Genomic DNA, 22,689 nt, shown 5'->3' with positions numbered 1-22,689 from the left:
TGGATCATCAGATCCCTAAAGCATCTCTTTCTTCTTTGCTGAAACTGCACCAACCAAAAAGAAAGACTGACAGCTGACCCGCCAAAAGAGGTGTGCAGGGAAGTCGACCAGAACAATAACAAAACTAGAGTCAGAGCCATAGAGGAGAAGACAGACCCTCATAATGGCCAGGCTCTGGCTTGACATGCTATGAAAAGTGACAGTGGACGAGTCATCCATTATTTATAGCAGTGCAGAGCTCAGTTATTTATTTTTTCAGCAGCATGAGCAGCAAGGGATCATGGCACAAAACAAGCAGCCAGTCGAGGCCTATCTATGTGATTGTCAGCAGACAGGGAGGCAAGCCCATGGTGAAGGAAGCCCTGACTAAAGCTGTACCCAAGTTGGAACGCTCCATCTCGGACTGGATTCTTCGGACTCAGCATATATCCTACTACCACCTTGATCTTATAGGAATAATGTGGGTCAGTATCATCTTTGAATTACCTACATTCTGTGTTTGCTTAATTGTATTATGCATTTTCATAGCCCAGTGGACTGGGCTAGGATTATGACTGTGTTAAATCAAACTGCATTGGCATTTTGCAAAGTATTTTGTCTCATAACATCACATCTATTCCATTATTTAAAAAAAAAAGGCTTGTGCTGGAGTTGTCTCTAAGTAATCATAAAACTGTTGATTGAGCCCCCAGCAAACACATTCATCAGTGAATGGCAGAATTGCTGATCTCACTGTAAGGCCATGACAGCTAGATCTATGTGCATGGATCAGCAGAGGAGCTCAATATTCTGGATCACTGTCGTTGTTTCAGATATTTATCACAGCTGAGTGGAGAAGCGTGTGTCTGGACACGGCTTGGTACAGTAGAGATGCCACCAACGCAATCAGGCCTTTTCTGGCACGCAGGAGCACGGCATGACATCAGGAACAGATGTTGCACATGGTGAGGCCCATCAAGGGACAACAACTCTGCACCAGGGCATGAATATTTTAGACAGCTTTACGGCTGCACTTGTGAGTAAAGACACAGTCAGGCTGGCCAGGGACCCAGCCAGGCTGATGCTAAATTTTGGAACATAGTAATCTTCATAGAGGAAGTGTTTAATATGCACACTCGATGAAGGGCTGGCTGGCTCACACTTTCACTTTGAAGCAGTTTTCTAAGATAAAAACTCTTTCAGTTCTATCAAAACTTGTTAAAATGCATGTCCATCCCGTGGCCATTTCTCTGTTATCTAAACCCTTTTTTTCTGGATGTGAAACCAAAAGTCTCAACCTCTCCTTGACCCCTCAGGAAAAGAATCCCTCAGCCTGATCCCTGGGGAGACTTTCATTACAGACAAAAACAGAAGCCATAGGAGGCCGGAATCGTATTCTGATATTAGGGCAGAGGACATGGATTTAATATGAGCCTGGAAATGGTCCTGCCGCCTGCAAGCCCCAGGTCTGCTTTGGGCTTTAATGGCCCTCCTCCTGGTCGTCAATCACACATAACAAAAATGCATAGTTGCAAATTTTAAACCAGAGCTGTGGACTGACATCAAATATTGGAATGGGAGAGAGGAGACAGGTTTTGAATTGTAAGTTTGACAAATGGATAACACTGTCTAACAAAAGTATATGTGCCTATGAGTTATGAGCTTGTATTGCAAGTCAGAGTTATGGTTGACACTGATCAGCTCTACATTCAATATCACAATTACAGTAAAAGCTGGTGTAATGTTCCTCTTATGAATGGAGATATAACCTTTGGACTGCTTTGCTTTCCAAAACAAATACCACATGCCGTACCTCCTATAGAGCAGGATCTTAGCATAGCTAGAAAACAATGTACCAAATCCTAAGAGACATTAGAATAACAAAGAATGGTCTAAAAGAGCACAGAAGATTCTTTAATATTCTTGCATGAAAGATGAATGGTTCAAGGAAACCAATCATCACTCACTAACACTTGGTCAGAAATCTGGGACTTCCATTTTAAAGCTCAAGATAACGACATTTTCAATGAACAGCTTGCTTTATTGTCTGTTTTCCCAGCTGACTGTGATACAGAAATGTTAGAAAAACATTCAGTCTTACGTTTGGATCTCATCATTGACAGATAAATGAGAATCCTCTTCCTGCCTTCTGACAGAGTCCGTCATTCTTGTTTGTAGCCAAATACTATAGAATGATGTCTGTCTGCAGAGATGCAGCTGTTTCATTGATCAATATGGGACAAGTGGTTGCAATTAAATAGCTCACTGTGAATCTCAACTGACAATCGTTTTCTATCGTAAGATGATGGTACATTTCATTTGAATCCACAAAGACTTTAACTGAGGTCTAACATTTTGTGCACCACCTTTGATAGATAATTGTGGTCATATCTGGAGGTGTGTCCGGTGTGCGCTAAAAGTGGACTTTATTTTGGTTCTTGTGTACTTAAAAATGTGAAGGAAATGCAGAGTTTTTGTGGACTCAGGTTAGATGTGTCTGTAAGGCAATTTATCTTAACTCTTGTGCTATCCTAGGCACTTTAACATTGGGAGTTGGGTCATCTAGACCCACCAGACAGTGCGCTGACCCTTTATTTTTTCAATGATTTGTGATCTTCACTGGTGTCCATGGATTACATTTCCCACCTTAATCCACCTTTGTCAAGGTAGGGAGAACACGTCAATGTAAAGGCCTGTTCACACCGGGACGAATTTCGTTTAACGCCTCGTGACTAAACAAAGGGCACCAATGAGAGTGTGCACACCGACGCGAAAAAACGCCACGCGTCAGAGCGTCAAAAAAAAAAAACGCCTCGGGTTCGGTTTTTTTTTTCGACGCGTCGCGTCGAAATCTATTCGACCAATGAGAATGGCGCTTTTGCACACGTGTCTGGAGCTTCTGAAGTTACAGTAAAACACAACTTGGGGGCGCTCAAACACAAAACTGCCTTGCTGAACACACATACCAGCGAAGAAGATGGACGCCGTGTAGCGTCTACACAGCAGCGAAGAAATAATGACGGACATTCTAAAATATCCCCGAACCAAGCACCAGTTGGAGCAACTGGTGCTTGAAATATTCACGTTTTCTTTGTATGATTCTGACAAGCGTGTAAATACTTGCTCTCTTCTTCTGAGGGAAAAGCGACTTTAAGAAGCGTAAAGTTGCGCAGCGCAACCTTGTGTACAGGAGTATTTCTGTTTACATTAAGCGCCATCTAATGTCAGGGAATGAAATTGCATGTTCGCTCAGCTCATCGTCAGCGAAAATCGCCTGGGTGTGAACACAAAAAACGTGGCGAAAAACGCTGGCGAATAACGCCTGGCGAATATTCGTCCCGGTGTGTACGGGCCTTAAGGGTGGGGTCATCTAAGACAGCACAAGGGTTAAAGTGAGGGATGAAACAGGCCACAGAGGTTTTCTGATGCCAAAATTTAGAGCAAAGTGGATCTTCTTGCAACACTTAACGACCATGTGGGTTGAGATCCAAAATCTCTAATTCATCATTTTCTTCAACAACAAAAAGGAAAATACATAATAATTGTTTAAAAAAAAGAAATGATACTATTTCCAATGTCTACATTTTAGAGTGACATGATTTCTGCTCCATCTCTAATGCATTGTGTAATCTCATGGCAAGGACAGTTTATTTGTATAGTCATGGACAAATATATGGAGTCCCAAACTGTTCATAATTAAATAAATAAATATGACCTTGTGCAATCACACAATCAACCAATAAATCTCTCATATATACCGGTATATATAAAAAAACATGAAATTGTGAAAAACCTGCACACAGATTTTAAATGAGCCATTTTATTATTAAATATATTTCATTTTGCTTTAAAAAAAACTCCTCATTGTTTTAAAACAGCATTTTAAAATATGAGTTTTACGCACTTCTCCCACCTCTGTTGGAGGAGGCTTGGTTTGAAATTGTAAAGCGGTGCGAATCTCGCCAATCTTGTCCCAGGCCTTTCTTTCACAGCTCTGATGTATAAAAGACTTGGTGTCACATAATTTTGGCTGAGCACAAATCACAATTCTTTTGTTTTGTTTTTTTTTTTTCTTTTAACTTGTCTTGTCCAACAGCTAGGCAAACAGATGAGAGCTGAGGGCCTCTTGTGTTGGAAATATTTTATTTTAACAAGAGGGGTTATTCATCTTCAGACAAACCAAAGGTATGTCTGAATGAACCCCTTTTGTAATTGAGGCCAAACTTTATTAATTTCAATCATGTTTGAAAATCTTTGGTGTTGGACCGGACGGAAAAGGAAAGAGGGGAAGAAGAGAGAGGGACGTTAGAGAGGGGGGGGGGGGGGGGGGGTAGGAGGGTGATAATAGGAGGGGAAGGGGGGTAAGACTATGAAGCAGCATAGAGCAGACAGGTTTACTGGTTGTTTATCATTACGGTACGGTTCAAATGTAGTACAAAAAGGGCGGGGCCTGTTCACACACACTCAAATATTATCAACACACCTGCTAGCTGCAAAAAATGTCCACATGTCAACATGTACACAAAACAGATAGTGTTCACGAACGCATACCTATGCCTTTAAACCAACTAGTGTGAAATCTTTCATTCATTCAATCATGCAAACTGTTAGTGCAAAGGTGAGCTAACACCTGTGCTCAAGCGAGTGTTTATGTTCTTCTAAAATGGATGGTGGAATGTGAAAGGAAGGAGGAGGAGCGCCCAGCCACCCCCACACCCAGACCCCCGCCGCAGCAGCGGCGGCAGCCGGAATTCCCCCAACGCCATACGGGAACAGGCAGGGAACAACCGCCCCACGGGCGACCAAGACCGCCACCCAGGCCAGGGCCAGCAGGACCGCCGCGAGGCCCCCAGAGCCAGAGGCCAGGGAGGCGCGGAGGGAAAGAGAGCGCCGCCCCAGCCCAGCCAGGAAAGCAGCCCCCCCGCCGAGCCGGAAGAGCCCAACGCAGGGCCCCACCGGAGAGGGACGCCCACAGCCCCAGACGAGCAGCCCACCACCACCCAGGAGTTCCGGGCATCCCCCCGCCCCGACCCCAGGTACGAGCCAGGACCCCCCAAGGGAGACCCGCTCCGCACTCCAGGCAGCCACCCACCCGGCCCACGGTTGGTCCAGGTAGGAGCAAGGCAGGGGCCCGCCGCCCCCGCCCAGGAGGGGGGAACCCCGGGGAAAAAGGGGCGGCCCACAAGGGGTGTTATAAATATGGCCCGACCAGGCTCGGCCATGTTGGAAGTTTGGCGGGGCCCAGCGCCCAGGGGCAAGGACCAGGACCCACCCCCCAGGGACACGAACACCCCCGGCTCAGGTGTAATATGAACCCCCCCACCGTGCGGAGAGAGCACCGCCGGGCCCAGGGAGCCGGCACCCAAGGGACACGGCCGCCATCGCCAAGGGGCCCGCACCCCCCACCAGGGAAGGGGTAGGGGACAGATGGACCCAGGTCCCACCTTCCTTGTAACATGTGTGTGCGTGTATGGGTGTTTGAGAGGGTGTTTGTGTGCATGTGTGTGTGTTTATGTTTGAATGTATATATTGAAGGGGGAGGGGTGTGTGTACTAAGGGGGGTGCAGTTAAAATTGGCGAGTAGGGCACTAAGGGGACATCTCCTGATTACTCACAGTGATGTCCCCTCACCCTCCACACCAAGGGGCCCTAAATGTCTAAGGTGCGGTTAAAATTGGCGGGTAGGGTGCCAGGAGGACATCTGCTGCTTGCTTGCAGTGATGTCCAAGCACCCCCCCTACCAAGGACCCTACATGTCTAAGGTGCAAATAAAACCGAAAGAGGGGGGGCCCACTCCATACGGCAACCATAGGAGGGGGGCCACTCCCAAGTAGCCCCCCCCCCCAAGGCGCATCGCAGGCTAGACCCCCCACCCCCCCACCCTAATAGGAGGTTATATGAGGAAGGGGGTAAGTTGGGGACAGCTGGTAGACTGTCCCCCGGACAAATCACAATTCTTAATGTCCTCTTCATAATCAATTTTTAAATGGTTGGCACTTCCATGATTGAAAGTTGGACACCATCTATTAGTCATTGCCAAATCTGTGCCACTGATTGGTCAAAGTTCAACCTGGTTTAACTTTCAACGTGCATTCGATGGCCAAGAGTGTTGTATGTAGAGACAAAAAAACGGTTGTAGTAACTTGCGTAGTGACACATGAACGCAAGAGTTTCAAATGTGAAAGTCCGAAATGGACGTCTACACGCCTTCACATAGACTTTTGATTGAAAGCTTGAACGCGTGTTTCCAAGGATGTAGCTGTAGGCAACTGACAGCAGACCGGATCCATATGACTGGAGAGGTCTGGTTGGTAAATATTGGGTCAGGAGGTCAATCGTGTGTTTTGGTGATGAACCATTCAAAGCTTTATAAACCAGGAACTTTAAAGTCTATCCTTTTGGCAGACAGGCAGCCAGTTTGAAGACCTCAGATCTGTTTCCATCGTGTAAACAGCCTACACTGGACAAGACTGAACATCTGTGGATGTCAGAAAAACTTGTGAGGAGTTTATTGTACAATAAACAGAGTTTGGCCAACTAGACTATTGCTTTCACACTAGCAGTTTGTTGCTTTTACACCTGAGCAGACCAAACCATGTCAAAAAGGTTACAACAGCTGCTGGTTGAGTTGGTGAAAACAAACTGACCAGGAAAAAAAAGAGAAGAAAAAAACCGGCAAGTCCATTAACAACACTTTCTTTGATCAATGCTTTCATCTTCTTGCTACAATGCGATCAAAAAACATTGTAAAAAGCTTCCCAAGTCACTTTTACGTTCTACTTTCACTCTGTGCTTGGTCAGGTTTAAACATCAGAAGTGTTTGCCTAGATTTAGAAAAGGATGTGGGATGGGCAGGTCAATGGTGCATGAAGAAACACTGGAGCTCAGTTTCTCTTTCCCTCTAATGTGTGAATCTTTGACCTTATCACAGAAGCGGTGTTGTTGTCAGCGACTGTGTGGGTGGGATTTGTCACCCTAGGGTAAAAGCTTGTTGCTTTTCATGGCCCAGGTGCATAATTTCAGCAGATTAACTGCTTTCAGCATGTAGTTCCCTCTTATGAACTAATACTGATTTTGCATATTTTTATGGCATCAGTCTTTTTAGGAATTTTTTATCACATACTAATTTATTTATTTTTTAAGTGTGATCTGCCTGTAGTGTGTTGAGAATGCATGTTCACAGAAAACCTCTTTCTAAAAACATTACAACAAAACGTTTCTTTAACATTTACTTTTGAGGAAAACGTTTTTTTTAAAGGATTTTATTCAGTTTGATACTCATTAAAAAACACACACACACATGGTTTATGTTAGCACAAATCAATTCTCTGTTTTAGATTTTCATGTCAGACAAAAAAAGAGAGCAATTGTGGCCCAGAGTGCCGCTCTCTCTGACTGACATCTCTTTTTTTCATCGACCCCAGGTCAAACAGGGACTGGGATAATATTTGGTTAAATTATTCTCATTTCCCTTTGAATCACATTTCCATATATCTGCACTTCATGCCTTATTTATTACCTATTTACAATTACCATGCAAAAGATGTCTTAACTGTCACCCCTTTCTCCCTTCGAACAGTTTAGTAAATATCAAACCATATTTATTATTAATAAACCCACAGCTGAAAACCCCCTTTTTATTTATAAATTATTCACAGACTCAAAAGCTTGGGGAGTATGGGCGCTCTCCCTGTGATGCCACTGAGGCCAGTGTAATTACTGGCTTGGGCTGATGCTCGTCTCCTCTGGTCTCATCTATCTGTCCATCTGTGTGAGCTACAGGAGATCATGCATTTCAATCCCAGCATCATGCCAAGTGACAGACTTTACACAATGGATGTTGATTTTATTATCACAGCACAACTGGTGGAGGAGCCCTGCTGGTTTTACTGCTCACCCAAACCCTGCCTTCAGTCAATGACAGCTTCGCAGCCAAGCGACCATGAACACACACCCCGTGTTCATGTGAGCCATTTCTCCTGATTGCCCTCTCCCATCTCTAAGTCTTTATTCAACTTGAACCATGACTGTAGGAGGAAACACACAAACACACAGATTCAGACACGCTCATTTACCCGCATGCTCAGTCACACTAACCTGGGTTGGCTTCACAGCTGTGCAAGCTGTTTCCTCCATCAACATGTGTTTACTGGCAGGGGGACCCTTATGTTTGCATTCGAGGGAGGCAATAAACAGGAAGGCCAGCCCCAGGGTTTGCAAACTATTGTTTCGGGGGGGAACCCTCATGAGGAGGTGAACCCTAATCACTGTGTTGTTCAGTGTTTAATTAAATGCAGCGCAAAATGTCACAAAGAGCGGCTGGTTTTTGTGTGTGTGGTTGCTGACTTCTGGAATCCACATATGCCCAAGTCCTCTGTGTCCAGGTCCACACTGTTTGATTAATTTTTCACCATCTCGTGAAGCTCAAACCACCTGGATGAGTTAAAGGGCACATGTGTGCCTGCATGTGTGAAGTGTGTTCAAATGAAAGCACCTAGAAACTTTCCTCGAAAAAACATGCAATGAAATAATGGTTAATCAGATGACTGTGAAACATATTGTATCAGCTAATCAATAGATCCTTGAATAAATAATGAACAACATCAAAGAAGGAGCCTACAAACACCCACAGGCAACTGATGGAGAGTGGTGTTTTCATCTCGACGCAGAGCTTCTGTGCAAATAATGATTCTTTTCTTCTCTGTTCATTGGAGAGCCCACTTCACTGCAGCGAGGAACAATTAAGCCCATAAACTATGAACTCACAGGTTACCGTGGGAGCAGCTACTTGAAGACTTTTGTGGACATTATTAAAATAGCATCCTGCTTATGCTGAATAAATAAGTTCATCAATGAAAGGGATGTTGAGTTTTCTTTGATGTGCTGATTATTCAACAAGATTTTTTTTGAGGTTTTTAGGGCTACAATATAATGAAATTATGAAAATAGCCTCTATTTTATTCATTATTTACAGCAGCTGCTTTCTTTCGTCTGCATTTATCTCTAAATACATTGGTGGTGAGGGGTAAGGAGTGATTTTGATGCAAAAACTGACTCCTGCAGGGTAGTACAGGAGTCACGAGAGAGCACTGAGCCTTCTTCCAAGTTATCAAATCAGGAAATTTCAAACTTAACTTAAATTTAACCCCCCAAAAAGTTGCTTTAGGCACCATCAAGTAAATATGTGATCAATTCATGTACTAAAACAATTCAAGTCCCACTCCGATCATCACCTTTTGATCTATTTTAAAGCATTTCTATGCACAGTCAAAAAACCTGAATTCTAGAACATAGTTTTCTTGGACACTTTCTTCCACTAGTCCCTCACATCCATCCTACTACTACCAGTGCAACAAAAATGGCGAGCAATATCAGAGCTATCCAGCTGTGTGGTCTTGAGCCAGATGCCAGCTCAGACGAGTAAAACAAAGATGTACATGGATCTATCTTTCTGCAAGTAGATGCAATAGAATAGAGTGGAGCAGGGAGCTTGTGGCCCACCTCGTTTTTACTCAAGCTTTTCCCAAACAGCATTTTTTGTCTTCTCCTGATTTACAATGATTTGAATAAAGAAATACTCAGAAATACAGTTTTGATCTCAGTTCTCTTCTGTATGTCCTCCATCATCAGAAAAACGCTGCAAGAACATGTCAAGAACACCAAAACACGATTTTCGTTGGAGTGGGTGTTTAAACTAAATCGTATTGTGCTACAGGGAAACATGATATTCTAATGAAAACAAATCTGTAAACATTTATTTTAAACCAGTTTTTTTCTTCTTTTGGAGAGATGTAGGAAATGTTGGGACAATAATTCAACCGCATAAACTCTTTTGAATTCCCTCGCCGTGACGCCCGCTCAGCCAATTGCAGGAACCCTGGGGGTGGGGCCCCCACCTCAGCGAGCATCTGAGGCAGAGGAGCTCCTCCGACTCCGCTCCTGCCAGATATGGTGAACCCCACCACCAGAAGGCTGTCAGCGCGCATTTCTATTTGGTAAGAGAGAAAGAGCAGTAAAGATCCGGCGGGGCAGAGCGCGTAGGAGACAGGAGGCAGTGAGCGCGCGCCACAGTGGGAGCAGAGCGAGACTCCAGTGGAGGGACGAGAGCCAACTTGAGCGGGCACATCGCTGCGCAAAGCCGCAGAGGGGGAACTGCTTCCACGCGCAGGGCGCACAGAGAGATTGAAAAGTGGAGTGTGGATGAAGCTGAACTGGCGCGTGGGAGTCACTGATGGACTGACAGAGAGCAGAAGGAGGAGAAGGGGAACTGTGCCGGGGGCGCAGGGAATTGACTCTCATGCTGATGGAAAGTTCTTAACTATGGATCCGTATTGTTGAGCGCGAGTTTGTAAAGTGTTCGGATCAGTCACAGGCTACCCTCTTAACTGGATGCTATTATAAAAGAATCATAGCGCGTTTGTCTGTCCGGTGGTTCTGATCCTGGTGTCGCGGTGGACCAGCGCTGCCACACAGACGGAGCAAGACGCTTTCCGCTGAAAGTCGCCGTGCAGGGCTGCTATAATGTCTTCACTATACCTCATCTTCTGCCTTATGGCCACAGGTAAGACTATATATTTTTCCTCTATCATGAAGCCACTCGGTCTTTATTGTAAGACAGGGTGGACTGCGCTCCGCTGGCGCTGCGTCAAGCCGCTCAGCCAGGCACTGCTTCAGCGGGGCAGCAGATCTGCTGCATTGCTACATTTCAGGGATGCTCATTGATGGAAGATGGTTTTTCCCCCCAAAAGAGAAAAAAAGAATTTGCTTCTTGTGACTGACTGTTCGGTCAGAAAAACCATGAATCTGTGACGCGTGTTTTGGGTTTGCTCCTATTGTTTTTGTTTTAAATTCTTGATGTCTGAGAGAGGTTAACTCTGGAATATTGTTGATGAAGGTTTCAGGGCGCAAGGAAGAAAAAGTTAAAGTGAAGACACAAAAAGAATCAGAAAAGAGGGGCGGTCTTGGTGCGCCGCGCTGCAGCTTCCCTGTGCGTCAATTTACATCAAAAACAACAAGAATTGTCACTAAAGCGGGTTATGACAAAACAAGTGCGAGCGCTGGTGAATGAAGCATATTTCATCTTTCAGTCCTGAGGCTTTTCACCATGTCTATCTTTTTAGGCTAAACTGTAAGTTGTTTTAAGACGTCTCCACGCCTGGATCTGAAGTTTTATTTTCCTCTTTAGATAGACGCATCGGCGCGTTGGTGAAGGAGTGGGGTGGTGGTGTGGTGGAGAGAGTGCTGGCTGGTAGCGTGTGAGCGGGTTGAAGTAGCTGAGACTGACAAACTGCTAAGAGAGATTTTGTTTTTCTGCAGGCAGCGACACAAGCACCTGTCTCTGCTGCTTTGTCTGCCTCCACCTCCTGCTCCTATTTATCAGCCCCCTATGACAAAATGCAGTCACCATGCGTTAAACTACCCAGAAAAACCTCCAGGGGGTGTGCCCAGAGGAATAGTGACGCAGAAATTGTTATTGGAGTGAAGTACCTAAACATTGTGTAGCTTTTTTTTAATTTTTTGGATAGAATATGACACATTCACAGAAAAGTGAAGTGCATGATCTCCTGTAGTAAAATAGTGATTTTCTAAATCATTTTTAGAGAAGTCTCTTTTATTGTTTTTAGCTTGTTACCCTTAAAGGTTTGCAAGGAACAAAGCGCAATGGTTAATAGTATCCATTCATTTTCACGTCTCATTTTGAAGTGACAGAAGTTTCCTCTCTCCTATTTTGACCAGCAAATGGGAAAGTGTGCCTTCAGCCATTTGGTTTGCATAAGTCTTCACCTCCCTTGTTGTTAGTGGTTTTGTCATTATTCAAAGGTGGGGGGGGATGTAGAGTACACCAACAGACCTCCACTGGCTGACAGACTAGCAACAGCTGGATGAGGTGAAGCCACGGCCATGCTTGACCTAAGCCCCAATACACATATGAAGACACACACATGTGCACTCTCTTCCTCTCTGCACTCACAAACCCACACAAATAATGAAAATGGTTACAGTGGCCCTAATTAGAACCTAAGAGACCCCAGACCTCATTTGCAGCATCTCACTTACAGTCACAGATGCTCAAAAGTGCCTGCACATTTTCTTTTTTTCATTGAAGTGTCCAAGATTTGACCACAACTCATGACTTCACTTTGAAATTTATGTATGGCATATTGCATGCATTTGTAGTCTTGCACAGCACCGATAATTTACTTTCTGGTAATGCTCCCAAAGGAATTGGATTCACCACCACATCAGTATTCTGAGTAATCTTCAGCTCTTCTTTGGAACCTTTCGCTTTGGGTCGCTTGCGTCTCATTGGGCCAAGTTCAAAGGCTGTGAGCTGAGATTACAAGTTTCTCTCTTTCCCTCTTAAGTCATGTCACCATTCATGTTTCACTATAGTGTAACGCTGAGGAAATGTTCCCCCTTGCTACTTCTTAGAGCATTTTCACCTGCTTGTAGTGTATGCAACTGTGAAACACGAGGACATGAGAGCAAATCTGCTTAATCGGCCAGAGGCTAAAAGGCAGACTTTCACCAAAGGTTATGAAAACCCATTCACTGTCATAGCTCACGCAAGCACTCACATACACACGTTCAAAAGACGCTCGCTGAGGAAGCGATGAACACCAAGCCAAGTGCTCTCCACCCCTGTCGTCTTCCTTTTCCCCATTACCAGAGATTCATCTGTTCAAAGAGAAACACAACTTTGCTTGTGGATGCAGAGACAACAGGGCCCCTGAGGTTTAGACTAAGAAGCTGCACATATTTTATGAACCCCTCTCTTTAAAAAGGAATGCGTTGGGAGGGGCAGAGAAGTTTAAGATGAGGTATGGGGCAAAAATAAAGTGTTGGCAAGGATAAGATCTGGATGTGTCTCCGGTGGGGGGGGTGGGGTGGGGGGGGGTAATGCAGACAAGTTCTGTGTAGACGCAGAAGAAAAGTGCTGAATTGTTGCTATACTCTTGTCCCACAAACATGATCACACATAGTTACTTGCCATCTTCATTTATTCTCTTTCATATTGTTTTTCATGTATGCTTAAGATGAAGTTTTCATCAAGATAAGTCAAAAGATGAGGGGTCTAAATCCAAAGTGGAGTGTTTAAACCGAAATTTTTGCCTTATGTGCAAGACTGTTTAAAGATAGTTTTTAGACTGTTTGCCTCTGTCAGTTCTGTGTTGTTTTCTTTTCAGGTTGTTGCTGTAAAGCCTTCTCAGAGCACATCTTTGAGTTTCACTGGTCTCCAGCACAATAAGGGCTCAGTAATTGTACAATTTTACTGACTCAGTTTCCTGCTGAATCTGCTTATGTCTCTCTTAATGAAGGCGTTGCTGCTTAGTTCTTCCTGAGGTTGAACATCACATCCACATGATGCATCTCCGTGACAATAGTTGTACTGATTTAATCGCAGATGCTTGTCGGGAAGAAGGAAGAGGAAGTGGGAAAAGATACCACACCCATTCCACACAGTGTTTTTTTTTTTGTCTTCTATTTACCTCTTACTTACATTCCTTGCTGATGTCCAAACAGTTAAGATCAGGGGACATGTCAGCAGATTTACTATTAAAATTTAAATCAGATTTAAATAAACGTCAGCAAGGTGACGACTGACTGGAGGACTCCTTGTAGAAAGAATATTCATCTTGAGAAGTTGCTCATCCATGCAGGAAACATACAAACTGACGCTGTAAATGACAGAGATCTTTAATGACGTGTTCTTCTGTGACATCCTGAAGACAGGTCCTTTACACCTTGTCTCTTTGCTGCTCTTCATATCCTTGTCCTTGCTTTTCTTTGACTTTTATGGAAGAGGAAACTAAAAAAAAAAAAGAAACAATGTGAGTTCATAATGTTGCTCGTCTCTAATCAGCTTTGCCATGTGAATAAAGACAGATAAAGAACTTGGCAGTGCGTCTCAAGGCGCCGTTATCAGCTGTTAGCCACTCATCTGGTTGTGAACTCAACACAGGAAGTCTACATATCCAGGTAGCAAACTACTGATGACACTTGGCTTCTTCAGCTTTATTTTTAACCCCGCTCGCTCATCTTCTACTTGTTTGTATTTCCTTCTTTTGTCTGTCTCCGTACATCCTTTCCTTGTCTTCCTCTGGGGCAGTCTGAGGATTTGTTGAGGAAATGAAAGAGAATAGGACAACGGAGAGCAGTGTCAGCTTCCTGCCTTTGCCTGGAGTCTTCGTCCCCAGCTACGTACGGCCCCTTAGGCTGTATTATCAGCATAAAGACTGGTGGGGACAGCAGAAATTTGTTTACTTTTTCATTCTTCTCTACAAACACGGTAATGGAAATTATGAAGAGAGGGAAGAAGTGGGATTAGTTCAGTGCATGTCATTAAAACATCCCCCCAAGGGAAACAGTCACATTCATATAGTAGCAGCTATTTTAAGAAAAGACTTGTTTTGCATTTATCTCCCCTTAAAAATGCACGTGTCACCTCTTTCAACTGAGATGCATCGCTGCTTCAAAGGTTCTTACGCCCAGAAAGCAGCCCTGAACAGAAACAAAAGTTGCAGACAAAACCAGACCACACATTCATTTTTATTTTCCAATCAATTCCTGCCCAGCAAGACAAGAATTTTATATCTCCTACAGAGACACAGAAACCAACAGCAAATTGAACTTTATCCCCTGCGTTGCAGCAATATCTGTTCCTGTGTTATCTTCACCAGCTGTGTTCCTTAACCTACTAGTCTTAGAGACAGCTATGGATTCTGAAAACTGAGAAAGATCTCAAGAAGAAAAAAGCAATGTTAGGAATACCATCAGGCAATATTTGTTTAACGCCAGCTGCTGATTTATTTCTCCTCACGTTTGCTCTCCTTTTAGGAAATTTGATTGTCTGTGGCACTTACTCAACAGGAGAGTTAAAACATTGGTGTGAAAAGACTCACTGCACATCACCTTAGAAGGGGACTCAAAAGGACGGGAGATCACTGAGGCTGAACCCTTTTAACATTCTCACAGAGGTGAAAAGCACGCAGTGGAGTTGCGGATGATAAGCTAAGATGAGTGTCTGGCATCTTGGGGGCTATGTGCTTTTTCTGGAGCGATTAGTCAAAGTCCAGCTGTCTAATTAATGATGTTCCAGGTCCCAGGACTTGTCATCTCCCTAACCAGCTACATGGATGAAAAACTCCTTGAGGAAACAAGAAATTACCTGCCTGCTGCTCACTTTATTAGGGGTTGAAATAGTGCAGCCTGTCATGGAACTAAATATTCTAACTACTTTTTCCTTGAAGACCAGCTCCACCTCCCTTCAATATTCCCCCTTTCATCTGTCCTTCCTGTTGGCTCAAACTGCCTGGAACGCCAGGGCTAATATTGTGTTAGACACTCAAGCTTTAACCAAAATAGTCATTTGGCTTTTGCTCAGAACGATCTGTGTTGCAGGAGGCTCTGAGAGGGTTTACAGTCTCCGTCTGGAGAGTTTTTGAGCAATTCTTACTGTTGGGGGTCTGTGAGAGATAATTTGACGTCAACTCAGGGCTGTCGATCAAAGCTCATTGATCAAACTCTTACTTGCAGGTCGCTCGATGACAAAAGATTTGAATGCTCTTGAACTGCACAGAGATGAAAGTGACATTAGCAGGAGTCAGGTCAATGTGGGGAAGAGGTTGAACCGGTTGGTGGGTAAGGTGTGTCTCTCCCCTGCTGTCAATTTGGACGAAGAAAGCTGATGCTAAAAAACAACAATGGGCTCAGCATGAGAAAGGGGAAGGAGGAGAAAGAATGAAAGGGAAGGCGGAGGGGTCAAAGGGATTTTCTGCCAGGATCCTAGCATCTCAGGTAATGGATATGCTTCTATTGGTGTAAAGTAAATCTGGTATTTTTCTTCCAGCTTGACATGCTTAAGACAACAACAAAGGAGAAACTGACTGCAAGTCTGAGGGGGATTAACGGAAAGTTGATATTTCAACACCCAAGGCTAAACATTAGATCCTCAACGTACACAAGCAGAATGATTGCTTGTGTTGGTTTGTGTGTAGCAGATGTTTAAGGATGAGGTGGTGATTTTCTGTGTGTGTGTGTGTCACATTCCTGTGAAGATGCTGCAGGGAGAGCAAGAACACATGGCTAAGTGCTTCCCAAGCCGGCTGAGGTAAACCTAACACCCTGCTGGAGGAAGCAGCCCAACCATTGTTCCAGCACATTGCACCCATCTGACTGAGGCATCCTGGCGTGGTGAAGATCCCAAGGGGCTGGAAGGAGAATGAAGCAGAGGAGGAGAGGGACTGATTGTTCCCTGTTCAGACTATCCACAGATGGGGCTATGGCACAGGACGCATGCTGTTTGCTTTAGAAAGTCTCAGGCGTTTTCTTTGCAGCGATGGTGTATAGAATGCTCCAGGGGATGGTGGAGGAGAGATTACCACTGGAGAAAGCAGCAGGGAAAAGGGAAGAGGCAGAGCACAGAGAGAAGTAAAAAGAAAGAGACAGAGAAAAGAGGTTGTTTAATATGTTGTCAGTGTGAATACGGTTTCATTGCCAAGAAGGGAAGACAGATGATACAGTTGCACAATGATAGTGTAGTTGGATGAGAAAGTGCTCAAGTCCTCCCCTGTTACCAAACAGAGACGTATAGAGCTTGAGATAATGGAGAAGAAAGGAAGAAGAAAGAGTAAGGGAGGAAGAAAAAAAGGAAAGGGATGAGAATCAGGCAAGCCAGGCTGCATCCATCATGTGGTTTGGTGCAGAAGCCATTTGTACCTATTGTTCTCTATAATTTGTTTTCTAGGAGCCTGCAGTAGGAGGGGTCTAAGAGGGGGGACACAAAACTACAGCAGCCATTTATTTTTGTGCTAATTACATAAGTGAGACAGTGTAATTAGATGTACAGCTAAATAGACAATAGGCTGAGAGAGATGTGCAGAGGAAGATAGACAGGGAGGTGTAGATAATTCAAATAGATGAGAGACACGGCCCGCTATTTTACATTCAAGAGTGCAAGGGATAGCGTTAAAAGGAGTAAAGGGGTTGGAAAAGGATAAAGGGAAAGGAAAAGGGTGAGTAAAGGAGACTGGGCGATGGAAAGGATAAAAGATGAGAGGGAGGTAGAAAAGCCGTCTTCACAGACTGCACTTTGAGGTGCGGCCCAGTCCTATGCTGGAATAGTCCCCTCATTTAATACACCTGCTCAGCGGGAGAGGAAAGAGCCACATAAGAAGATGTTGTTCAGAAAAAGAGAAAAGGGCAAAAGAGAAGAGAGGGAAGAGGAGACAGATCTCATATTTGCTCCTTTAGATCAAAGGCAGTGAGTGGCTACAGAGAGCTGTTTGTTGTGGAAGGGTCCCTGTCTTCGTGGGGGTCATGGGTTCACCGGGTCTCTTATTTTGTTCAAGCAGGATTATTCCCAAAACACATGCCAAACTCATGAAAAGCTTTACATCACAGCTACACAGCCCTTTCCAGACAGAATGTTGGAGCTAGTGGAGTTCCTGGAAAGCAGATGAGAGATTCAGCTACTGTGTCAAACCTTTTCTTTCTGTGTTAGTCCACTTGTGCATCTACTCAGGTTCCTGTGGAGGCGGTTCTTGGGTGTTAGGCATGTCACCAGCCTTTTAGAACGCCGGTACAATGAAAGATTAATGGGCTCTTAATGAAGTCGCTCAATCACAGGACAGTTAAAACATCTGACCAAAGACTGAGGGGCTTGTCAGGCCTGATTGGGCGCCTATTGAAGCCGGTCGAAAAGCTCTCGAGTCGCCTCACATTAGATTAACCATTCAGTGCATTGCACGCCTCAGTTTAACAGCTCCTCTGTCTCTAAGCAGTCCTCCGACACACTATGGTGGTTCTAGTCAACTTCATGACTGTTCTGGAGAGTTTTTTAACAGCCAATTTAAAGTCGGTCCCTTGTTTAACCTCACAGGGACACACAGTGGCTGCTCTCACAAGTGAGTGTGAGTCTGAACTCAAGTTTTGTATGAGCTGTCTCAGAGCATGTGATGCTTTGCTAAAAAGAGTTGATATAACAGAACTGATATAGACTGTTTTTTTGAGTGAAAGAGAGGGTGCATGAGAGACATCAATGGTCCAATTCAGCCTATTACGGCCACGACCACCGCTATAATGGTGTGGAAATGGACAGCGGTCATGTGGATCCCATTTACACCTCCAGGCTTAAATCACAACTGAAGCTCTGATTCATTTCCTTCCAGCTTTGATTAAAAAAGTAGTCTTGAGGATTTCAAAAACTCACATGATGAAGGGTGAAATGTGTCTGTTTTGTGTAACAGAAGAAACTTTTATTCTGCCAGTTTTGCCAAAGGACAAACATAACAGTGCTGCAATTTTCTCAACAAATAATGGGTCGTCTGGTTCTCTCTCCTTAGCCGTTGCCTCTTTGATCCCAGGTAATGTGTTAACAAGCAGTGGCTATGTGGAATACCAGTATGTGCATTCACACTGAGGTGTAAGAGTGTGTGTTTGGGATGCATGTGTGTTTTCACACCAATTAATGAATTGCTTTATATGCTGGCTCAAGTGACAATGGCCTGTCTCCAGTGGGGCATTGCATTTTCTCCCTCTTGTGTCAGCCTCAGCCCACCATAGCCTTGGCCTCCTCTCTCCCACCAACACATTAATGAGCACACTCTAATTAGTGCTTGTTGCTCTCTGCAGATCACATCACTTTTGTGAGTTGGCCTAATCAGGGGACCTACTCTAAAGACAGAGGACCCAGTGAGAAGGCTCACCCCCATAACAAGACCCGCTCGGACTCACTCACATTAATTTTCTGGTTAATTCATATAAAAGTGCAAAAGACGAAGAGAGGAGGAAGCAGTAATATTCTCAGACATGTGACTTCTTCCCGTTTTTCTCCCTCACCGCCCCTGGTGGCGCTCCTCTCGAGGGCAATGCAAAAAATAAAAAATAAAACGTGGGGGATATTTGCTCTCTTTTTCTGTCTGTTAAACAATCTCTTTATTTTTCATCCCTGCAACAGCTTTACCTTTTGGGACCAAGCTTCGTTCCACCTTGTAGAAAGAAATGAGAACCAAATAAAGGAGACCACCCAGCAAAGTTGGATGTTTTTCAGAAGTCCTGTTTGCTGTTTTCATCAAAATAAAGAGCGAAGTGATTCACTGGAAGAATACAAAATGCAGAGAGGAGACAGAGGGATGGAGTGGAACAGGAAGGGAGAAGATGTGAGCTGTGTTACTTGAGGTCTGGGGCTCTAACTTGTGTCCCACAGCACTTAACATGCCCCGAGCCATCTCTCCTGGCAGTTAATTAGAATCCAATAAGGTTGCCGCCTGTTGGTCATTGTTCCTGCAGTGTGTTTACCCTTTCCAGAGGCTCCATTCGCTGCTTAATCTGCCGAGAAGCTGAATGTCAATAGGTCAAGCCAAGACTCCAGAGTCCTGAGAGGGAGGCCGAGAAGAAGGAGGGGAGGGGGGGGGGGGGGTCATTTTTCTCCTTTCCCCAATACTGTTTTCTGCCACTCAACTCTCCACCCCCACCACCCAAGCATCTCCTCTTCCCGTCTTTTCTTCTCACTTCTAATCCGTCCTCTTGATTGTTCTAAGCTGCTTTCAGCCAGCCCCTGGGAGGGTGGAGGGGGGTTTAGTCTGTTTTAATTAAGATTTTTAAAGAAGACTCCTTCAAGAAGGGAGATTTAAGAGCAGGATGGACTAAGCAAAGGAAACGGGTAAAAGGTAGGACAGATTTCAGATAGGCCTCAGCAAACATGGCTTTACGGTAAGGAGTGAAAGTTAAAAACCCAATTACTAAATCCATGGTGCAGCGTGCACAACACACACAAGTCACAAAAACACAGCTAGACGCTGAGGCATTCAAGGAGCTAAGCCGGGTAGGATTTTTTTACCCTCATTTGGAATCATGGCAGAATCTATAAAGATTGATCTCAACTTCCTGTGATTCATACCATATCCTGTGAGAGTGATATGGGATCAGTGGTAGCCAGCAGGCAAGCTGAGGGAGTTATCTCCACACTCTGTCTAATGATCGATCATCTCACCAGATGGGTTTAAGAGCCTGTAACGCTTCACTTGTTTATCAGAGCTTCAAACCTGAGGCTTCTCTGCAGATGTGACCTGCTAAGAAAGGGTTGTTTTGCACACATACAGATATGACACATAAAAAGAAGGAAGAATCTCTGGAGAAACATTCTAAAGGCTGGAACTTAGATTTTATCTACTGAGTTGTTTGGTTAAAAATGCACTTTCCCCCCACCAAATCTTATCCGAGTTCTTTCTTTGAACACCAAATAGTCTTATTGCAGCCACAACAGAAAGCATTTTCCACAGAAGCCTGTCCGCCAAAGGCACATGCTTTTACCTCCTAGTGTTGCCGTACATCCACTTGGCAAACACCGATTACTGGTGTTCATTTGTGTGTGCCACTAGAAGAAGTGTGTGCTGCCTCGTTGGTAAAACAGTCACACAGCAAACATCTGCCTCCACTGCAAAGTGAACATTTTTCACTTGGAGTAAATCCCCCCGAAGAAACTCACACCCTAAGACAAAACACACAATGAAAGTGTTTAAGTTCATCAAACCAGAGAAATTCGGTGCAGCCGGTAAGGTGTTAAAGGCCAGACGAGGGTCAAGGGCCCAGCCCATGGCTTTCTTCGCCCTGATACATCCCGACACACAGCTGCCATATGTCCAGGGTTTCACAGTTAATGAGCCAACCCAACCCATGTGACAAAGACCCATTCACACTCAGTTCACTCTGAAGAGATCTGCATTGCTATGGTATGATCAGGGCAGAATGCAGCACTAGTCCAGCCTGTGGCCACTTGGGGAAAACAATAAACTAGAACAAACTGAGATATAAAAGGCACATTGGGGAAAAGGGTACACAGACAAAGAACTTTATGGCGCACTTTGAGTGGATAAACGTAGGCATGATCTAACCCTCCGCCTGCTACAGCTCCATCGCTTGCCTCCATCAAAGCCCCCTGAGACTCTCCCAACACACTCCGCCTCCGTCACTCACAACTCTTAATAAGGCCAGCAGGAAAAATATGCAGGGATGAAAGATCCCTTTTCTCATGTTCCTGCTTTGAGGATGTGTTTCCGGTTGTCAAGGGACGCAGGAGAAAATGCAGCTTTATGGAGTGATACTGCATTTTAATAGAAACAATAAAGCCATCCGCTTATAACCTAATATTTTTTCCCCATATTTTGTTGTGTTGCAGCTCTGGGGGATTCTTGACAGACATGATAAAAACCCAAGTTCTTTGAGCTAAAGCTATAGAAAAACCCTTGGTTAGGAAGAAAGTCTACGGAGCCTCTGGGAGAAGGATATATCACACATATATTCTCTCACTGAAGCAATTAATGTCTGGGGAAAAACAAAAAGGTCAAACCAGACTTGAAAATGGTCCCGTATATCAAAGATACATTTGGAGGCTTCATACATCAATTCCAGCTGTGATGGCCCATCATCCCCATCAGGTGGGTCATACAGGAAAAACCCACTCTGCAGATTATTAAGGATGGATGTGGAGTCATAGTGAAAGACTGGAGAGGTGAAAACTTTATGTCACCCTCAAAAGTTGTTGATTGTGGGTCATGTCGCTTTCTACAATGTAAACATCTCTGCATCTGGGAAATGTAATGCCATGCTTTATTATTGCTGAATAGAAAGATCTGACCCCCTGAGTTTTCAGGTAACTTGCAAATGCAGCGTTTTTGGAACACTGACTAATGTGGTTTCAGGACTATGCTTGACCAAACAGAAGTGAAAACAAACTGACAAAAGGGAAGGGAACAGACTTCAAACATTTATGCTCATTGTTCAGCGCCACCCTGCCCCTCTCTCACTCAGAGTTTCTGCTTAATAATTAATTGATTAATTAGTTCTCTCATTAATCATTTATTCATTAATCATGGCCTGATTTTTCTGAAAGAAGTGGCGCAATCTAAAAATCCCTGAGTTCACATTTTACTTTAATTATACTGCTTTACTAATCAACGCTTAAGAAATGGTGTTTCAGGAAATTAGTTTTCCCTTCTCTTCTTAGCACAAAGCAGGATAGATCAGAGTCTGCAGGTAGCGCGCGCCCCCACTGCCTTCCTTTTTCTGCACTCCAGAAGCTTTCAGGCAGTAATTTCTGATTCTGTTGAACAGGACTTAAATAACATGCTGTATTTTTGGTGCGTCTAGGTGACAGGAAAGCAGAAATCCCGCTCACGGAAAAGCACAGACATTGACTAATAAGTGGCAATTTGAAGAGTGTTTGTAAGAACGGGGAGGTGCCACTGGATCCATGTGTCTCCAGGGAGAGGAGGCAATTTGTCCAAACGCCAGGACTTATGGTCTCTGGGTAGAGGGATGCGGATGGTTCAGAAATATGTTCTATAATGTCGAGTCAGCAGAATGGAAGAGTGATGAAGAATATTTTAAACAGGTTTAATGAAAAGTGTGTGTGAGCCTTTTTGTTTCACAACACAGGTTCTTTCGGATTACAAAAAGAATCCCCCAAAATAAGAGTTATGCATCAAATTAAATAGAGCTTCAGTAAAATAGAGGCAAGTTGGGCATTAACCTCTAAGCTTTGAAAAGCACACATATTAAACTACACTAATGAGGCTCTCATTGAGCTGGCTGTGTTTTATATTCAAACACGAACAAAAGCACAGCTTCGACTTCAATGAGCCACTGCTGCCTCTGAATGAGGTTGTCTTTCTTATTCATCTCACAAGTAGCAAACACAGCAGAAGAGAA

The 22,689-nt window shown here is 44.2% G+C and overlaps 1 protein-coding gene across 8 annotated transcripts in view; it reads left to right on the top strand.

The window, feature by feature from the left end:
* Nucleotides 1–9,863: 9,863 nt before the first annotated feature.
* kirrel3l (kirre like nephrin family adhesion molecule 3, like) overlaps nt 9,864–22,689 on the top strand; it is a 32,080-nt gene continuing 19,254 nt past the window's right edge. For 4 of the 8 annotated variants that reach the window (XM_078932886.1, XM_078932884.1, XM_078932885.1 and 1 more), the window contains exon 1: nt 9,874–10,540. In XM_078932886.1, the coding sequence (XP_078789012.1) occupies nt 10,501–10,540 (40 nt within the window). In that variant the 5' untranslated portion in view covers nt 9,874–10,500. Of the gene's footprint in view, nt 10,541–22,689 lie in introns of all 8 variants that reach the window. The other 4 variants (XM_004077804.5, XM_011485114.4, XM_011485111.4 and 1 more) reach the window with 4 other exon arrangements.

The sequence above is a fragment of the Oryzias latipes genome, chromosome 16 (assembly GCF_053564925.1).
Source record: "Oryzias latipes strain Hd-rR chromosome 16, Olatipes_Hd-rR_3.1".
In the NCBI taxonomy this organism is placed as follows: domain Eukaryota; kingdom Metazoa; phylum Chordata; class Actinopteri; order Beloniformes; family Adrianichthyidae; genus Oryzias; species Oryzias latipes.
This window is presented reverse-complemented; position numbering and strand designations above follow the sequence as displayed.